The sequence below is a fragment of the Amblyomma americanum genome, chromosome 2, assembly GCF_052857255.1.
Source record: "Amblyomma americanum isolate KBUSLIRL-KWMA chromosome 2, ASM5285725v1, whole genome shotgun sequence".
NCBI classification, from domain to species: domain Eukaryota; kingdom Metazoa; phylum Arthropoda; class Arachnida; order Ixodida; family Ixodidae; genus Amblyomma; species Amblyomma americanum.
The window spans coordinates 99,953,046-99,974,068 of record NC_135498.1 but is presented as its reverse complement, the minus strand read 5'-3'; the positions used below and the strand labels follow the sequence as shown (position 1 = coordinate 99,974,068).

The 21,023-nt window shown below is 46.1% G+C and overlaps 1 protein-coding gene across 1 annotated transcript in view; it reads left to right on the top strand.

The window, feature by feature from the left end:
• DZIP1 (DAZ interacting zinc finger protein 1) overlaps positions 1 to 21,023 on the top strand; it is a 78,202-nt gene that overhangs the window by 7,195 nt on the left and 49,984 nt on the right. The window contains exons 4-6 of the mRNA XM_077651657.1: positions 14,829 to 14,900; positions 18,154 to 18,363; positions 18,778 to 19,023. Coding sequence (XP_077507783.1) covers positions 14,829 to 14,900; positions 18,154 to 18,363; positions 18,778 to 19,023 — 528 coding nt within the window. The remainder of the gene's footprint in view (positions 1 to 14,828; positions 14,901 to 18,153; positions 18,364 to 18,777; positions 19,024 to 21,023) is intronic.

Here is a 21,023-nt window from a genome sequence, read left to right as displayed (position 1 = left end):
TTCTTTAACGTGCACTGACATCGCACAGCACACGAGCCTCTACAATTTCGCCTCCATCGAAATTCGACCTCCGCGGCCGGGATCGAACCCGCGTCTTTCGGGCCAGCAGCCGAGCGCCATAACCACTTAGCCACCGCGGCGGCTGTGGGGGCGCGGCAATGAAAAGTATTTTCGTTATTTATGCACGCGATATGAAACTAAATTTGATGCAAATATGAAATTGCTACGCTAGTTTCGGTAATGCCTTTTATTTTTAGCTATACCTGGTGCAGTTCTTGGGTAATTATAATTAACACCCTCGTCAAGTCACCTCAAGGTCTTAACTAATTGAGTAGAAAGTGCGCAAATTTTTTACGCCAGCATGTTTACAAAGCCTTGTTCTGTATATGACGCTATTACTTCTTTTTTTAGATGATCATGTACTTATGCATGCATAGTTACGTGAAAACGTTTCTTACAAAAATAACGGACATAATACTGCACCTGTAGGAAAAAAAAATCGAGAGAAATTACATTCCTCAACGTCTCAGGAATCGTTTGCGACAAATAGAATTATTCTATTTTCATGCGTTACGAAATTACGAAGGTGTGAGTGATGCCAATCGCAGAAAATGTGAAAGGTCAGAAAACAAACCTTATAATTAACGTTTATTTCCTCGTTTTTGGCATCTTCGCTTGCGCTTTGGTCAAAGAAATGCGGCCCTGAACACAAAGAAAGCCTCAAAGGAATTACCTCAATTTTCGACGACCCCGTATCTCGAAAGCGTACTTTAATATTTTGCTATAATTTTTCGTCACGAAACAGAACACCCCAGGGCTAAGAAAGAAAATAATTACATAAATCAAAAATTTTCACCAAATCGACCAGTTTAACAAGGGGAGAAGTCGGCCTGGCTGGTGCGGGATCCTGCGGATAAAAACAGCGCTTAAGCGAGACAGCTAGAGGAGAATAAGTATACGACGCTGTCCCCACTTTTTGCGCAGCATGACACCTACGTATGTCAGCAGACGGTGAGCGCACGTCTGCTCCGCCGAAAGATCGCCAGCACATCCTCTCACTACTGTCCCGAAGCAAAATCATTCTGGCTAGAGCAGGGTGCCAAAAACTTCATATTTTATTCAATGCCTAGCGTAGAAATCAACGACAGAAACGCTTTCTGTTTACTACTAGCCATATATACAATACACAGTGGCGAACTATTTCTCTGAATACGCCGCACGTGGCCAACGCGAGCTCGTGTACTTCAAGAAATTACTAAGCTGTAAACATCAACCATTGATGTGATTCGCAGAAACTGAAAACGCGCCTACAAGCCTTGAAAACCCGCGCTCAACACCTCTCCGCGACGACACTGCCTGGCCTTTTGCCTACCACGAGCTCGCTAGAGACTGCAGCGCCAACTTGTTTGTTTACAAACATGCAGGAGATCTATACCTAACCTGCAGTAGAAAAAAAGTTGTGCCAGCACATTTTCTCACATACAGGGGCGGACATAAGTAAACGGAGAACGCTATTCCGTTCCAAATTCAGTCTCGCCTGCCGTATTAGAAATGGAAAAAGAAAACTTCATTTTTGTCCATCGTGAAGCGCGGTATTGTCGGATACATTTTAAGAGCAGCGCAGCGGCTTTTCCCTGTGAAAGGATCCACTTCCAGCCACTGGCGTCGGCTGAGTCTCTTAACGTTGCTATAGTGTGACAAAGCAGGGAGTGGTAGATGAAAGGGGATAATCCCTTCCCTCTGTGCTCGGATATAGACTACTCTCTCCATTGTGGCCTCACTCCCTGCATTGTCACGCTAGCAGGTTCATGAGAATCGGTTGATGCCATTGGCTGGAAGGGGGTCCCCTGACGGGGTAAAGACGCTGCGTTCTTGAGTTGTATCCGACTACAGTGTCCACTAACAGCCTGCACGTACCAAAGTTCCATGTTTGAACGAGGCAACGTGTGAAACATTTTTGAAGGCAATATCGTGCTCCGTTTTCGTTTGTCAAAACCTGTACAGTCACCTCGATATGGATACGGAGCGTGCTTCTGCGATGAAATTCCTCTCAAGCCTTGTCTAGCGAAAGTTAGCAGGCGTATGATACATTTGATAGAGTGCACGTGTCTGCTTGTGTATGAATGTTCACCAAGAAGTCTCTATATATTAATATACATGACAGGTGAGAAAAGTTTGAACGCTGAAGTGTGCTTTGTGTGATTTTGGTCACACCTGAATGCAAAGTTGTGCGTTTTTTTTATGCGTGTACAGTGCGGCCGTTATATTCGCCTTCTGAGTCTGAGGCACGTTACCGCCGACCTGCTTGCCTTTTCATACTAAACCTTCGACGTGAATGTAAACCATTTACACTAAGTACTAGGCGTTAAAAAAAGCGTGCCGTTTACTTAGTAAGGCTATTTTAGACTAAATGATTTCATGATATTGTATATGAATCGTGGAATCCCTGTTTTACAACCCGTCTGTTTACAAGCTTGGAAAAAGACAAAGCGGCGTCACCGGATTATAGCCTCTTGGCTGAATTCCTCAGCCCACGTTGCTTCTTAAAGGATGCAATTGACATTCCTTAACTGGTCAATAATTGGCCATTACAAGTCGTTTAATCCAGTCACTAAGAAGCAGTTCAGTCCGCGAACATTAATCCTCAGGTTGCGCATTGTGCGAGCGTATTGAGTTAACGATTAAAACTGATGCATATGAAAAACCTTTCAGACATGTGACTCATTGAAATGCTTGCAGCCTGTCGTAAAAAAAAGATAAATGCCACCTATAGTCGGCACTGAACCTAACTGCATGCAATGTACCCAGTTTTGAAAAACGGTGCCGTCATTCCATACAGCAAGAGCAGAGAGTCAAGTTAAAGGCTAGACAGTTCAAGAAACCTGCGAACTGTTACAGGCGCGGCGTTCTGAAACGACACATAAAGGCAGTTACAAATGTAGCGTTTAACGCAAATGACGCAAATTCTTATGTAGTTGAAAATAAAAAATATTTCTTTTCTGCAGAGGATATCTGAAAGCATTTGTCAAGTTGGATTTTGAAGAAGCTCAGCATTTTCAGAGAATTTCGCGTGCTAAAAATGTATCGTCAACATTTAGCTGCATAATTTATTCTTTAAGATAGCAACCATAAATTTCGTGTCAGAATTCCAGGATGGAATAGCTGTCAAAATGGAATTCTTTGTTAGAATAATTCTCAAATGGCAATTAAATCCATTGGGTTAACCCTCAGGAGCTACATTTGCCCGAATTGTTGGCTACGTTTTCAGGTTCAGTTCAACACACAATTTTGAAGTCTTGTTGTATACCTATGGAAGCAAGACGTCCTTCCGACCACTCACAGTCTGAAAGGCATAAGACGCCTCAGTCCAGGACAGAGCTAAGGTGACACTCTGGGCTAGTGGGCGTGAAATATGAAACAAAGCGGGAACGCCGGGAGACTGTGTCCGGCCTATCCCGCGTTGGAACTTGGCTCCTGTTGCCCCGTAGGTCGACATCGGCGTTTTTTAGAACTGGGTATGATATAGGGAATCGCCTTTAGCGCCCGCTATATCAACGGTAGCCGTGACCGAAGCGCATTGGACCGAGCTGGTGCAGCGGCCTCTGCGATAAGACACCGTTTGCATGGCGATGCATCTATGTTTCGCGACGGTGGCTCCGCCCGGCTCCGAAGATGGAAGTTAGGGCGACGCGGCTTGGCTATCTTGGCCCCTTCCGCGTCAAGCTTCAGAGATTTCTCACCGGCTTCGCAAACTCACGCTTCAAGAAAACTCGCGCTCCGCCCTCCCTCACCTCCGCTGCCCCCCCTCCCCCCTCCCGCTTGCCGATTCGCCCGGTCCACCAGAAATTCTTTCACTTCTTCTTCGGGGATCTTAACTCTCCCCATGCATTTCCTGAAGGCACAGGCGTTTCTCGATCTACCCCCTGCTGGTCCAGCGAATCCGCTGCTAATCCCTGTCGAAGTCAGCCGTTTGTGTCGCGCCGACTAAAAAAACAACAACAACCCGTCTCACTGCGACTCTGTAACTCAATTGCAGCCATTGAAACCCGCTAGTGCAATAAACGCATGAGCGCTGGCTTTCTGCTGCACATTCATATCGTGGAGCGAGGGACGGAAACATTGAAGGCGACAATGAATGGGGCTGCACAGGACGCGGCTGCACAGGACGCAGAAACAACAGCCACAAAGGACAACCCAAAACAAACAAAAACCACAACAAAAGTGCGCTTCCGCTCAAACGTATTTTAGTAAAACATGTTGTTGGGCTAGTTGGTGCATTGCCCTAATAGACCTGTGTGCGTCTCCCGCTTCCTGCGTGGAGACTTTCCTCTGTGCGTCTTCTTTTGGTTGCTGTTTCTCAAAGTTCTGCAGCGAGAAAAAAAAATAGTAGGGCACACTTAAGCTCCGACTTAAGGGTACGACGAGATAGCGTTAAGAGTTAATTCTCATATATGCGGAATGGCATTCTCTGCTTTACATTCATAGATCCCTGGGAGTCCTCATATTCCTCCTGGCGCAGTGGTGCAGCGGTTAAGCGATGTGCCGCTGCCGTGCGATGCCAGGTGCTCCTAGCAGTGGACTTTGTTCGACTGAAGTTGGTCTTCTCGAGCTTAAAATAATAAATTTAACTGTCTCCTCCCACGGTGAACAGTTTTTTCACTATCCGGTGGTCAGGTTGCGAAGATGCCGCAAGGTCACGTGACCTAGGAGGCCCACCAGCCTCCTGGGTTGCTCTCTGGGGAACACCTGCCAGGGCCATGAACGTGATATTCTCTTCACAACGCCAACGCCGACAACACCCCCCAGGGTTTTCTGGGTAACTGGGCATTTAACGCTATCGTTAAACGCCGCCTAAGCAAGGCACCCCCGAAGAACACCTAAGGCGCGGAGGATGAAAACTGTCCGAATGCGAGCCAGGCAGAGCGCAATCAGGGTCGGGAAGGGGAAAGGGGGGGGAGGAAACCACCCCTGGAAGGGTCGAGAGGGGGGGGGGGTACAAAACACTTCTTGTCGACGTAGAAATGGAGTAAGTTGCCGCGGCCTTGGTCCTTGCAGTCAGGTTCAGCTGATCCTGAAGACTAGAGCTGGCCGGCACCTTCTTCCATTGCCCCTTGAGCCAAGAGGGTCGCTTAATTCTGAGAAATTATCATTTTGTTTACGTTCTCATATCATGTACCATGTATCTGAGGTTTACTTCAATTAATCCTTCTGCAGCCTTGAGCATGTTCAGAGCTTCAAGCTTATTGTTGGCTGTTCTAAGTCCCAGTGCTTGTTTACATGCTCAACGACTAGTCATGTCAAGCTTTCCTTTTCCTGGCGCTTAGTTTGTAAACAGGTAGTATGACGTGTTGTTCTACTGATAATAAGAACGTATGTTAGCCTATATTGCTCCGCTTTTCTCATTCCATACTTCTGCCGCACTCCCGGTTTGTTATGCGCGCGATTTGTGTTTGTGTTGTTATGCGCGCAATGAAAACGCTATTATAAAGAACTTGCAATTAAGTATTTTAATGAGCCTGGTTATGGCTATTGGTTTGCCTTCTAAAGTAATCGAGATATTGATATGTATCTTTGGTTTGCTACATGGCTTTTTCCTACCTACTGGGAGCTCTGTTGTATCTGTTGAGCATGTGAGGCCTTTCTCGTTTGAATGCTGGGCAGAGACATTTGCGGCATCTTGCAGCTGACCTTGACTGTGTCCACTGGATCCTTAGCGATACAGAGCGTATCGTTGTTTCGTGTATAGTATTTACATGTGTCTTCTATCCTGTTTAGTTTTCTGTGCTAGCCTATTACTTGGCGTGTTGAACAATATTTTTTAGAGTATTGAGTCGCGTGGGTACCCTGAGCTGCCTAATTTGCGCGGTGACGATGCTAGGCCGCCTAAATCAGTTGTTGCCCTGCGGCCTTTTAGGAAGTTCCTTATGTAGTTTTACAATTTCTATCCGCGATTCAAGCGGCTAAGATGTGCAAGTAGCGCGTTATGTGCGATGTTGTAGAACGCGCCTTTGAGGTCGATCACAAGAATTGTTGTGATGGGCTTTCTATCTATCTGCTTGATTGCTACGCCGGTAAGCTGTAGGAGTATATCCTGTATAGATAGATTTCTTCTAAAGATGAATACCCTGTCTGGCAATAGGTTACAGTCACCTAAGCAATTTTGCAGCCTATCAAGGACAACGTATGTTCCATGATTTTGCCATTGCATGAGGTCAGGGCTAATGCTTCTTAAAATTATCAAGGTAAAGTTGTTTTCCAGGTTTCTTGATGAGCTTGGTTATCGACATTTCCCATTCATCCGGGAGTACACCCTTCCTACTGCATCCATTAAAGTAAACTGTCAGTTGAGCACTCGATTTATCGTCGATGTCTTTAATAGCTTAATTTTACAGCAGATTTCGTCCTTGGCAGGTACGAAAAAAAAACGTCTGGGCACGTCGGTGTTCCCTGCAGGGATTGCAGCTGCTTGCCGTCCTTCGGAAGCTGTTGCTTCATAATCTGAAAAGGAGGCAATCGACTTGGAGAACTCGTAGAAGCCACGGAAATTAGCAGTGCCAATGACTTCTGCGTGATCTTCACTTCGATCGCCATATCTGAAAGGGAATGGCTTCGTATGGGACTGGCCATCGAAAAAATGTTTTTCCTTCTCTGCTTCTCGTAGTCTCTCTGTTTTTCCCTCCTCAGTCTTCGCTAAATGGCATTTCTCTGGGCCAGTTGGTATGAATCCATCTTTGGGCCTGCGTGAACTTTGGGACGCACAAACGTAGACAGACACATGGAACACGGAACACACAGCTGACCGAACCCGACGTTCCGTGTCTCTTGATTGCGGACATTACCTGCAGGGCAATATTGCTATCGCGCAGAATAAAGAAGAAGCTGTGGACACAGGACGTCAGGCACCTGTTCAGTTCGCTGTGTGTTCCTTGTTCCATGTGTCTGTCTACATTTGTATGTACCAAAGTTCACGCTGGCCCAAAGACGGTCTTCGCTGTTTTTGCCTTTTTGAAGGTGGTCTGCTTTAGGGGTTGTCCATCCTCTTCCGTTACATATTATTCGAGTTTTTTCAAATTTTTTTCCTGCCTTCTCAAACAGGTTCCAAGGCTGGTTCGCAACGAACCGGCTTAACGCGTTTTCTCCCGGCCTTTGTATGCGTCCCGGTTCTCCGTTTCCTGACGCTGACGCATGTTCACTGCCTGGCGCATGCTAGTTTGCGGCCTCGCTCCGATTTACACCCTGTTACGTTTCGCCTACGACGCGCGGTATAGCCGGCGCGGATGCAACGGACGCCGGGGCTTCGTTCAAAGTGGCGGTCATTTTGACCCGTTCAGCGCTGCCGCAACGCCTCCCGCCAAGCGCGTCCAGGCAGGTTTCATTGCCACGTGTCTTCGTGTGTGCGTGTGTGTGTGCATGTTGGTGCCCACGCTTGTCAAAGCGCGGCAGCCGTGGAGAGGAGCTCCCCAACTGGGAGGCGAGGAGGTCTGACCGGCGCCGGCCCGGCGGACGCGTCACGTCACGTCTCAACATGTCCGTGCGTCGCCGTCTCGTGCGCCTCATCCCGAGCCGTTCCTTCTTGCCCTCGACTCCGAGGGTATAAAGGCAGCTGCCCCGGACGCCAAGAGGCTTCGATTTCTTCCGTCGAGTAACGTGGTCGCCCTGACCGGCTGCTCTTTTGCGATGCTAGAATAAACAAGTTGTTCTGTTGGCAGTCGACTCATCCTTTGCCAGGACCTTCGGATGTTTCCAGCTGTGCCCCAGGCCGCCAGGCCAACACTACCCTTGGGGCTTGCGACCCATTTGCAACAACCCTCGGCGCATACAATGATTTCTGAGGGTGCCTCGCTTTGGGGCCCTTGAGTCGAAGGCCAGTTCCGTTGTGCTATTTTTGTATTTTTTGGTTGTTTTTTATAGCACACTGTGCAGTCACATCCTCAGTCACCCTCTCCAGTTCCGCCCCTCGCTCTACGAAATAAATGCTCAGTTGAAGCGCAGCGCTCGTCGTGCCTCTCACAGTGCCCTCTCTCTCCCGCTTAGTATCTCTCTGCTAGAAAATGACTTTTTGTAGTACACACAGGCACCTACCTTGCGTTATGGTACCAAACGCAGCGAATTATTATTTAAAATGAAACAAGTAATTGTCACTGCGAAATTAAAAAAAAAATTGATCGCATTAAGATACTCAAGTTTTTGAAACATCCAGCCGTCCTTTTCGTAGTCATGCTCTCAGTTCAAAATTTGCGCTGCATGAAAAACAAGCCGGCGCACTGTATTTCGTCACTGCATGGCCAGCTTCAGCTCAAAGCGCATGGCTCACTCTAGGCGTTACAAGGTGGCCTTGGCGAAGTGTGCAAACGTTAACGTCACCAAGATGTCTTTGGTGGAATCTCCGGAACCAGTGATTTCTGTGGAGAGTTGACGTAGAATTGCAAAAGCTCAAACTTTATGGACAAGTTTAACAGTTCCCCCTGACGCACGGGAGCACTGACGTGCCTTGTGCTGCACAGAGAGTGCGTTTTTCTCTGCCCGAATGACATATCCACTGCATCAGTCATAACTGCAACTAGTGGCGGCCATAGCGAAAACTAAAACGTTTGGAATATACGGCGGGATATTCATAATGTATTTTAAACATATTTTGTATTCATTAATGCACAAAAAATGTGCCAAAGATAGGTTCCTGAAGTTTTATGCTTGGTATTCGAATATATTCTTCAAATTTGCCAAAAATACGTCACTAAAAGCATGTTTCGAGCACGTTTCAAATACATCAAAAGATATGTATGCCGTTTTAGCATCTTGTCAATGTATTAAAAGGGCACTTTCGTAAATATGAAACTAAATTTTCTAAAGTATGCGTCAATTAAAGTGTGTTTCGAGCACGTTTTAAACACGCGGCAAAAATATGAAGGCGGTTTTAGCATCTTGTCAATATTTTAAATGTGCACTTTCATAAATATGAAATTAATGCATTCGAAGTATACGTCATTTAAAGTGTGTTTCGAGCACGTTTCAAACACGTGAAAAATATGTATGCGGTTTTAGCATCTTATCAATGTATTAAATGTGTACTTTCGTAAATATGAAATTATTTCGTCTGAAGTACACTTCAATTTTAGCAAACGGACAGCCTTTTTAAATAATTTGAAGTATACTTTTAGCTGACGTAGAACAATCTAGTGCTAGAAATCGCATTTCGGGAAGTGGCCTATGCATGTTGGCAATGTATTGAAAGTGTACTTTTGCAAATACGGCATTAACTCGTCTAAAGTATACTTCAACTCTAAGGAATGAGCTGTCCCCGTAAACGTATTTGCAGCCCACTGCAAGCTGCCGTTGAACAGTTAGTGCTCGAAATCGCGTTTCGGGAAATGAGATGTTGGCAATGAATTCAAAGTGTACTTTCGTAAATACGAAATTAATTCGTGCAAAGTATACTTCAATTCTAACAAATGAGTTGCCCGCGTAAGCACATTTGTAGCACACTTCAAGCTGCCGTGGAACAACCTAGTGGTATGAATCACGTTTCCGGGAACAGTGAAAACTCTCCGTTTTCTGTCGTACATTCTTTTATGGTAACTTCTAGCAGGAAGGCAATCACCACTTATTTAAATTACGTGTGGACAGTGTGATAGCATTATACCGGTAATGACGGCGTGCGCACCTCCGAGCCCGACATTGTCTACAAACAAGGCCTACCGGCTCCCATACAAGCTCATGTATTTGTTGTTTGACAGTTTGACTCCTGACCGATTCCAGGCGCAAGTTACGACTAGGAATTCGGTTTTAGATAGACCGCAGATTCGAACGCGACCACTCCGAAGCTTGTGCGACAATTTGGGGCCCACAGTATTTGTTCAAAAAGCGCCTCACCGGCCAAGATAATGTGTCTCCTCTCTGGGGGTGTATACAGGCTATTCACGCTAACTTTAGCCAGACTTTAAAAATATGCCGCGACACTCTAAGACGACGCGACCAAATGCAATTTGGTGGCTATTGTACGGAGCAACTCACACTATTTTTTATATTGTGTTTAATTGCATAATTAGTCGGGACTAATTAACCAACCTCACAATCAATGAAGATAGACCAAAAAGCCCAATGAGAAAGCTGTAGAACGGTTCGCGAAACGTCCAACTGAACAGTTTTTAACTTTCCATGCATTACGTATCGGCTTCTTTTCGCTCACTGCAGATGCCTGCGAAATACAAAAAAAAAATACCACATGACATGCCCGCTTGCCGGCGGCGATTGCAGTGCTCTCAAACGTTCCACGTAGTTACGAACAGAACATTCAGCCCGGTGTGCTGCCACTGAAAAGGTTACAGGGCAGCGACGCATTAGCTGGCTGTGCGATACAGGCAAGCGGTATGCTTCCCTTGTGGCGCTTGATAGCGAGAAGCAGACACAGTCCTTATCGCTTGTGCTCGCGTAAATCGCTCAGCCAGCGCCTGCTACGCATGCCTGTAACCATTTTAAGCAGCAGCACACCTGGCTAACTGATCTGTTTGTACCTACGTGGAATGTTTCAGACCACTGCAATTGCAGCGCGCAAGCGGCCATGTCACGTGGTATTTTTGTATTTTGCGGGCATCTGCAAAAAGCGAAAAAAAAAAGCCGATGCGTTATAGATGTAAAGTTAGAAACTGTTCATTTGGACGCTCTGCGGACCACTCTACAACTTTCTAATTGGACTTTTTCGCCTATCTTTGTTGCTTGCGAAGTTTATTAATTTGCTCGATTAATTACGCAATTAAGCACAACACAAATATAGTGTGAGTTGCTCTATACAATAGCCAGCAAAATGCATTTGGTCGCATCGTCTTAGAGTGCCGCGGCATATTTTTGAAGCCTGGCTTAAGTTAGCGTGGACACCCTGTATAAGCCAAGCCAAGTACCACGCTTGTCGGAGCAGTTCCTGTTTGTTTGACGTCACTTTCCTTCGGCATTTGCTTGTGTGGCCACATCATTCGCGTTCAGGCCCCGTCACGTGACGTTCCATGGTAATAGACTTCTTGATGACAACGCGTTTTCTCTGGGATTGTCTGTCTCCTTATGCTTATAGCCAGTTCATTCATGACTCCTGATGTTGACAACATTGAGCGGTATTATCCGCTGAATCCGACTTTTTTAAGCCGTGCTGAAGTTAATATATTCTTAATGTAATAATTGCATACTTTTAGTTTTTTTAATGTAAAGTAATATATTTTATGTATATTTTAGTATATTTCAAAGTGTTTAATGTATATTTTAGTATAATTTAAATGTATCTAATGTATAATTTAGTAGATTTAGTATATTAATTGTATATTTTAGTATATTTTTAATGTATAATAAATATCTTAAGCGGATAAAAATTGTATTTTGATGCAATTCTAAGCACGTTCAAAATATTACTTCTAGCATAATTAGAAAGCATTCAAATTGCAATTTAAGCACAGGAGCAAAAGAAATGCAAGACAAATAAAATTAATAAATAATTTATTATTTATTTTAATCTCAGGGTACAGGGTACATTACTGAGGGGAACGGAAATTCACAGCAACATATAAGATAAAAAATGGTAAAGGGGCCCAGTACCGATCCTTGAGGGACCCCAGAACCATGTGGTAGAGTAGAGGAATCAGCGTCATTAATGCTGACAAATTCAACACGAGAAGAAGAAAATCCAAGGATCCAGTTAACAACTGCAGGGCCAATGTTCCGCACACTTTGTTAATGTAAAAGTGGTGAGTTATTAACGTTATCGAATGCTTTAGCAAAGTAAAGAAATATGCAGTCAGATGAAAACGCGGAGTCCATATAGAAGTGCAAGTCGTGAGTGGAGGAAAGCAGTTGAATGCCACAAGAGAAAAACTTTCGGAAGCCATGTTCTGTTACGAGAAGAAATTGTTATAGAAGAACAACTGATGGAAAGCTGAAGAATTTTAGATATGCAACTGGTTTTACCCCAGTTTTTTTTAAGACCCCAAATTAACAATGGCGAAGCGGTGTAGTGCCGCGCTCACGGGCTTTGCTCTTTTGGCCAACTTTAGGTTTTTGTTTATATATTTTCTATACCTCCAGTCGCCGAAGCATCATAGAGGGGACTTGGTTTACATAAATCGTGAAAAAACAAACAGCGGGAATTTTAGTGAATAAACTCAATACGATACAAAATTCACGTGCAGTGAACTAGCACATAATACAAACAATAGCAAAGCTGATCATAGCGTAATGTAAGTAGTACAAATTTTCGACCAATAAACTAGGACACCATGCAAACCTGAGCAAAATTGTTTATGCAAGAAATAAGAATAAATTGGGCTACTTGTGAAGAAAACTAAATCGAATCACGAAACAAAAATGTAGGCAGTGACTGGCGAGGAAAATGTCGCTTATTTACAGTGTCTACAGGAAGGTGGTTCTAGTCATTTAACGTAGGTGGCATAATCGAATAAAAAAAGTGTTTGTGTGACAGTGACTCACGCGAAGTTGGTGCTTGCGATCAACAAGTGACGAACGACACGTGGGCGCTGATGTAACGTGACTGATGGGACGAGTTTGTTTATTTTACTTTGCTGCGTGTGTTTTTTCGCTCCAGTGTACTTCGGCGTTGCTGCCTTGAAGCGTGCGGCCGGAAACAGCGACATAGCTCTCGGCGAATCTCCGGCGCCCGTGTGAATGTGCCAATCCTTAGCAGAAGACATGCTCACCCCATCGCTCATTCTCCGAGGGGGGGCTCTAGCTCTCCAGCCCTCCCCTCCCCCCGCAGTCACCTATGGCTCCACCCCATGCTTAGTTTCTAGTTATTTACCCCTCGTGATACGGATCTGCGGTAACTACCTGCCTTAAGTAGGCGCACTCCCTTACCATTTCCAATGCCTCGCTTTTAATCATAAACCGCTGTTTTATTGCGAGAGTGTTGAACATCGCTTTGGTTTTCTGCATGTTAGTTGTTAGATCCTCCGTTCTGCTCTGCATATTGATGCCATTGATCATGGTATGCAGTTCATCCCCTGAGTGACCTAGCAAGGCAGAGTGATCTGCGAATCTAAGATTACTAAGGTATTCGCCATTAATTCTTATCCTCAACTGTTTCGAATCCACCTCTAAATACCTCTTGTAAACAGGCGGTAAATAGCATTGGCGAGATCGTATCTCCCTGCCTGACACCCATTCTTATTGCAATTTTATTGCTTACTTTATGAAGGAATATATTCGCTGTACAGCTGTTATAGATGTGTTCCAGTATTTTTGCATAAGGCTCTTCTGCACCCTCATTACGCAATGACTGCTGAGGTTTCTGCTGGGTAAAATGCTTTGTCATAATCTATAAAAGCTATGTATATAGGGGTTGGTAATACTGTGCGCGTTTCTTTATCACTTGATAGGCAGTGCGAATATGGTTTATTGTCGAGTAACCTTTACGAAAGCCTGGCTTATCATCTACAGATATATTGACATTTAGTGTTGGTACAGTTACTATGAGGCTTTTGCTTCGCAGGTTTTTTTACCTGTTTCTAAAATCAGTCGTAGTGCGCGTTTTTTAGCCGATCGAATAACTTTAATTTTATCACCCATCTGCAGATTTTAGGCAAGTACAGTTAAAGATTTGCGCGATGTGCATTTGTTGCAAAGTTTGCGCGATGTGCATTTGTGTGCATAAAATTATTAGCATGTTGTTTCGCTAGCAGGTAAGCTGGCATTCATTATAGCGGATGCAGCAGGCATGTTTCCTGATTCTTCTGTAGATTTCAATGACCTCTTATGCTTGACAGCGTAAAAAAAAGTTTTCCCTCAAATGCGCATCTCGCAAAAATTTGTCCATGACTGTACGTCTGCTGATAATTTCAGACTATAGACACATGCAAGGAAAGTTCATGTTTTGATACATAGGTTGTTTATTGACCATTGAGAGTTCTATATGCCTATGGTTTGGTTTGGTTTGGTTTATGGGGGTTTAACGTCCCAAAGCGACTCACGTTATGAGAAACGCCGTAGTGAAGGGCTCCGGAAATTTCGACCACCTGGTGTTCTTTAACGTGCACTGGCATCGCACAGCACACGGGCCTCTAGAATTTCGCCTCCATCGAAATTCGACCACCGCGGCCGGGATCGAACCCGCGTCTTTCGGGCCAGCAGCCGAGCGCCATAACCACTCACCCACCGCGGTGGCCTACATGGCTATCAGGTGTCAAGCTTGTTGAACGCGGTGATGACGAAGATTCAAGCCATTAGCCAACGTCTTAGAGCCCCCTCTTTCGCTGAGTTCTCAGGGAGGAGGGGGGGGGGGGGGCTTGTGGGAAAAGGGATGTGCTGCTCATGAAAAGTGCGCGGTCGCTGTCGAGGAGAGGTCGGAAGTGTCGCGGGACTCATAAAATGATATAAACAGGCAGAGATTTCTCCCTCCGCCGTGGGGAAATAGTGGCGGCGGTGTCTCAAGCGAACCCTCGTCTCAGTGAGGGCGCCACATGGTTATACTCTTTGGCCCTTAAGTCCAATGCTACTCAGGGCCAAATGGACAACACTGGTTCAGCGCAGGAGGTAACGGGGATGAATGGTTACGCAGTAGTTGAATGACGAAGACAACTGGCAATGCCGCTGTTCCGCAGAAATTCCGCAACACCACTATTGGCGCAAGAAATAGAACAAGGTGCGCAGTTTTCTTGTCCTACGCTTCTTGCCATTGAAGCGGTGTTCTTAAAACATTAGGACACTTCGCACTCGTCTGCACTCTCCTACACTTCCGGTGGTTATTTTGAGTTTGACAGTGTGTCTTGCACTGGCGCGTCCTTCTGCTGCTTTGGCTGCTTCCGCTGTTGCATTCTAATGTTATGATGTGTTTGCAGGAAGGAACATCAGTGGACACCAACTTCGTCAAGTTATTCAAGCTGGCTCAACTGTGCATAGAGTACCTCACGGTGAGCTCTGCTTGGCAACATGTCAAGCTAACGGGGTCGTTCTCTTCCGGTAAGCCTTTCCGCGGCAGAAGGAGGGCTTTATGATCCTCCAAGTAGGTGCATAATGCCACTTCGTTCTTTGGGGCACCGTGTCTATCTTGAGAAGTGTTCGACTTAAACTAATAGGCGAGGCTTAACGCGGTAACACAGGTTGAGAGAAAGAATTGACAAGTGCGGCTTGTACTAAAATGCCTTACAACAGTTTCAGCTTTCATGGGCAGGCACTAGAGATGACAGCGAATACATTGCATTTTAGTTAAACTCTAAAACATCATGTCCTCTTATTCCTGAAACACTAGCCTAGTGAGATGCAAGGATTAACAATTGAGGGCAACTGGCGCTCAAGGCCCTGAAAGATTTCGTTGGCAGCGTCTTATTGCATTACATGTTTTTTAAACAGATTTGCTTGCAGTTATAGCGACTGCACGCGAGCTGAAGTAGGGTTCAATCTAAAAGCAACTTAGTATAAAGACTGGTTCACTGACGTCTGACAAACGTGTGTACAGCATCACACGTATGACTCAGTAAAGTGCACAGAAAAGCGCCCAGGTCCATATAACAGCGCGAAAAAAGCCTCACTGGCTGTTTCGTTTCATGAGCACTATTTAGTGCTGCATCCCTATCGAAAAACGCACTTGAAAATTTTTTATCGTTGCAACAGATGTTTCTGTATTATTTTAGGACCTGGCCTTGTTGTAACCAAAGAAATTTTTTCTGTGTCAAAATTCGTTTGGCGAATGCCCCTTCTGTAGTATAGCAAAATTACCTGCTGTTGTAACAGAGCCAGTTCCACCGCGATAATAGGCGACCCCGCAATACTACAGAAAATTTTGCAGTATTTTGTGACCGAAAGTGCTTTTGTATTCTGCTGCCATCGTTCTTTCACTGAAAAATAAACAAAAAATCTCATATCTTTTAGCTCTCCCTGCCTATAAAATGCCGCTTTGCTTTGACTTTCCTCCCTAAAAGCGCTTTCATGATAGCGCGCTGTGCTTTGAGCGCTGATGCCTTTTGCCGTCACGCGAGTTATTTCTGCGCTGAAACGACCACTGACGCAATCGCAAAAATGGTGCTTCGACACAACGGCACAATAAACCCGAGTTTATGACAGCAAGAAAACAGGAAACACGACAGAGCAAATGGCACCAAAAGCCCGAAAGCCAGGATGTGCTGCTTATCTTTTTTATGTCATAAGGTCCGAATTTTTCAGGCGAACGCCAGATGTGACAGAGCATAATGCGCGGAGAAGGAACCTTAAATACAGGTTCTTTTCTATTAGGCGTGTGACTAAGGAATTAAAAGACAGCTTGGGCTCTTTTTGGCCTTAAAAAAGGATATTGTTCTAAATAAGAAAGAAAGATGTATATACTTTTACTAATGTTGATTGGGAACGGAGTGAGGACCACTGGCACTGGTCGGAAGGGTCAGTACTAAGACGAAGAGAATAGGGTGCTTCCCTAAATGCACCTATTTCGGATGACAAGTTGAAGAGGATTAAATACCTTGCTCTTGCAACCGTGTTCTATGCTTAGCCAGTCAGATTAGTGCCTGAACTGCCAAACCACTGCATATTTCGAAATTACCGTTAGGCTTGAAAATATTCATATTCAGTGTTCACTGAGTCGTGATTCGCGCCAGCGGAGAACATTACCACTTAGTGAGCAGCCAAACACAGCTGGAACGTTTCGACGTCCAAAACTAAAGGCAGATAAACACCTATAGGACTATTTGCACTTGAAGAGTTCAACATCCTCAGTACATTCAGTTTAGATTCACCGAGGTTGCGCCTTCAATGCTGTACCGAAAACTTTTAGAATGCTTCACTGGGCAGGACTTATTGCAGATAGAGAATCTCATGAGGCTGTTTTTCGCTGCCTGCCACTTTCTCCCATGGGGCCAAAATATGTCGTTGTTCATAAAATTCGCCCATTGCCTGGAGAGAAGTGACGTCACTAGACCGAAGCAGTATCATTGCCGGGAAGGAAGCGATGCTGCCGGACAGCAGCATTCTCATTGGCTGGAGCTTAGCATGTGACTCTACTAGACCAAAAGAGCCCTTACTTCCGGTACAAGCTACAGATGCTATCGCATTGCGAACACACAGTGGAATTAGGTGGCCCTGCGAAACTTTCCACATATACCTCGAGGAACCTTGCTTCACCAAAAACAGCGCACGTACAACGGCCGGAGCAAGTTGAAAACACTGGCGATGCGAATCAAGTATGTGCTCGTGAACCTGTCTTTGTTTCCCTTTACTCTGTCCCTCGTCAGGTATTTTGTGCTTCCTAGTTTACAACATGCATCACCAACTAGACCGGCAGCTTGCTCTACTGAACTGCATATCAAGTATGTCCTTTGTCCCTGCGCTGCTTTCCAGGGGTATAAAAAAAAACGTACCAACTACCTTCACTGACTTTCGAGTGTTCTCATTTTCAAGCGACCGGAAAAAAACCCTTTTCCGTATCACAGGAAACGTCGCGAGAGCGACGTCTCGAAATAATGATTCATAAACACGCAACTTTTGCGGAAAAATGAAAAGTGCAATCTTTACTTCTTTTTTTTTCGTTTCCCTAACTTCGAATCTTCTGATGCAACATATTAAATGCCTCCAGACTGTCAGAAGGGCGAAGTGAAGACAAACAAATATTTTTACAAATGGAGACGTACTCTTCAGCTACTAGCTTCCTAGCTGGTTCAAAATATTCATAAGCCGCAAGTGTTTTCCGCACAGAGCGTTATAAGCAAAAAGTGCGGCTAAAAAGATATTAAGTTTCGCGAACACAGTATGCAGGACTCATTCGTTTTCCTTTCGCTTGCGACTCCGGGAGCATCATCCCGCATGCCAAGGCCACAGCCTACGTCATTAGATGTAAACCGACCCCACCACTATCTTGAAGAGTGGCTCAAGCAGTTGTGCTGGTTAGTGCGGACACTAACCCCCCCCCCCCTCCCCCCCAACACTGGCCGCAATATTTCGCCATAACGCGATAGAGTGCCCTTATGATGTGAAGGAGACCCTACGTATGGGCTCCGTCTGTGGGGGCTACGGGCCCACGGAAATTGGCAGAAGTGTACACGGTGGAGCAGTCTACTCATTGAAAGCGGTGATTTACCATGCTCAAAAGCGCATATGGCAACTCCGATCATAAGCTAACGGGCTTCCTGTGAGGTCCCCCTGCAAGGGCTTGATCTCATCTGTATTTGGGGCGCGCAGCACTCGCAGGAGTTGCTGCTCCAGTCCCTGGCCGACACCGAGGAGCAGCTGGCGGAGGCCACAGAGGCGCTGGAGGAAGAGCGCAAGTTCCGCATCTGCGACCAGGAGACCATCCGCGAGCTGCAGCGCGAGAACCGCAAGCGCCGGCGCATCATCGAGAACCAGCAGCTGGAGATGCTGCGCTCGGACCGGCTCGCGCCCACCGGTGCAGTTGCGTACGCCTATGTACTCCCTACACGCACGCGCGGCCCGGCGACGCTGGAGGCGCCGGCTGTTTTTTCCTCTGAACAACTTTATTCTAGGGAAGTGGTCTTAAAAAAGGTCCGGCTCTGTCCGAAACGTCGGCTCAAAATAAATCTCTATGTAAATGAAGCGTTTCTCAACCTACCATTTTACCTCTAACAAAAAAGTACGCTTATGTACCCTCCATCCACCGTCCTCAATGGAATGACAATTAGTTTCATTTCAGGATCCATTGGGCCATTTTTTTGTTTGCAAGCAGGTTACGAGTTTTCAGGTAGTGAGTGCCCGCGACTTTGCACGCCACTTCGCGTTTTACACACCCCGCTCTTATCGCGTTGTTTCAGCGTAGCTCACGCTCCTGTCTCGGGCCATCTCGCGCAGCCGTGCCCGTACTGCCGCAAGGTGTTCGTCAGCCTACCGTACCTGCAAGCGCACGTGGTTCGGCGCCACCCTGACAAGCCGGCGCCCACCGAGGACGCGCTGCTTGCGCAGTGGCAGCGAGTGGCCACCGGCACAAGCCTGCCCTCCACGGCCGAGCTACAACGCGGGCTGCAGGAGCTCAGGGGCTTGCTGCTCCTCCAGCAGCAGCAGCCCGGGGACGACGGCACCGAGCATACTGAGGACAAGGTGGGTGGTGACAGTTATCAGGGAAGGAAACTCGCAGTAACTGTGATAGAGTAGGCAATACTTGAGGAGAGTGAGTGAATGAGTGAGTAAAAACATTATTCAACGAAAGAGTAGAGTGGTGCATGGTCAGTAATTGATATCCAGGCCATGCAGATCTCGGACCGCATAGGCCTATTTGACGGCCTTCACTTGAGTGTTTTGGTTGTCGCTGGCCTTTACTGAAAGCCACGCGTCAGGTGAGGAGGCAGCCATGAGATCTGAGGGTGGAGGATGCGTTTTACAGTCCAAGATTAAGAGATCTAAAGTAGATTTTTGTCGCAGAAGTGGCAGTTTGGGCTATATATTTGACTAAATATGCGCGAGTACACATTTGGGTTGGGAAGGGTTCGGACTGAACTCTTCTCTATGCCACCTGCTGTTCCCTCGAGAGGCAGTGGTTCGACGGCGGCAACAGCTTTCGTCCGAGGTTGAAATGGGCGGTGTGGTCGCGGTAGGAGATTAGAACTTCGCCGGGTGCCTCCGGGTGCGCACTGATCACTACTCGGCCGGCTCTAATTCGAGCTTGTGCGTGGGCGGCCTTGTTTCCAGGATTTCCGGCGATGGCGCCGGGACCCATACCAGGTCAGTGTCTCGAAGGAGGATGTTTCGTCAACATTTTCCAGAATATTTCTGGCCGTGAGTTAGAAGCGGCTCTTGGCAATATTGGTGATGACGTATTTGGAACCGCTAACATTGGTTATAGCGTCCGTAAAGGCAATGACAGCTGCAATTGCGGCTTCTTACGCGGTTTCCGCGCTTTTGGTGTATGCCGTAGCGACCATTAGTGAGGTGACTGGGTCACAGTCTTGAGGACAGGACACCCCGCAGATAGCAGATCTGTCGGGTCTGTCTTGGTAGTTCGCTACATCGACGTCGATGACGTCTTGGAGCATTGCAAATGTCGATGAATACCTCTGGCTTTTGCCTCCCGCCGGCCCTGTTGAGTTCGCTAGTTCATGTTATCGTGTAGAGTTTTTATTTCGGATATTTTTTAGGATATGACTAGAAACGAAGCCTGCATGGTACGCTATATGTTCCTCCTAGATTCCCAGTCTATCCATGATCATTTTCGCCTGTAGGGTGTTGGAGAGTTGAGCCGTTTGTGTGGTTGGTGGGCTTCTTGAGTTCAGAAATGATGCTCCCAGGACAAGGAGTTTTTCGTTCGTTATTAATCTAGGGACGCTCACCGCTGTTTCATATAAGCACCAGATTAGGGCATCAATTTTTGTTCTGCCTACTTGAGATCAAGGTACGGGAAGGCGTATGTAATTCTGCACCTTGAAGGAGTTTCTGTAAGCGCCGTGTTTCTGTAAACGCGGCGCTTACAGAAACACGGCGCTTCAGCGCCGTGTTTGTCTCTTTTTCTTTCTGGTTCAGTTGTCTAGCGCTGTTTGAATTTTCTTGTTTCTATAAGGTTGTGCTTCTTCATGCCTTGTCTCATGTTGGCGATTTGCCTGATCATGCGCGGCGCCTCATGTACTGAGCTTTCGTGTCTCCTCAGGGCTACAATGTTACTGGGGGAGGTGGAGATATGGAGTCCTAAAATCGGTATGTGCTCCACTTCGATGTGTTTGCCTTGAATCTTAATATCAATTGGCATCGTGTCTTGGGTGTTTTTTCTCCGTCGAACGACGATGAGTTCTGGTTTGAGTTGAGAAAAGTCGAGGCCGGCTTGCCTTGCCCCCTCCTCCACCATGTCAGCTGCTGTTTGAAAATCTTCTATTTGCTCTTCCGAGCCTCGGTTAGGCCAGATGGTAACATGTTCTGCTTACAGGGCATGACGGATGTTTTCAATGGCGCTTAGCCTGTCTGGAAGCTTGATTAAAGCCAGGTTGAAAAGCGACTGCTCCGGAGAAGTTATTAGAACTCTAAAAAATTCGAGCTCTAATAACAACTAAACATTCTTAACATAAAGCTTGCAGTAGAGTTTAACGCATTAAAGAATCAGCAGTGCTAAACTG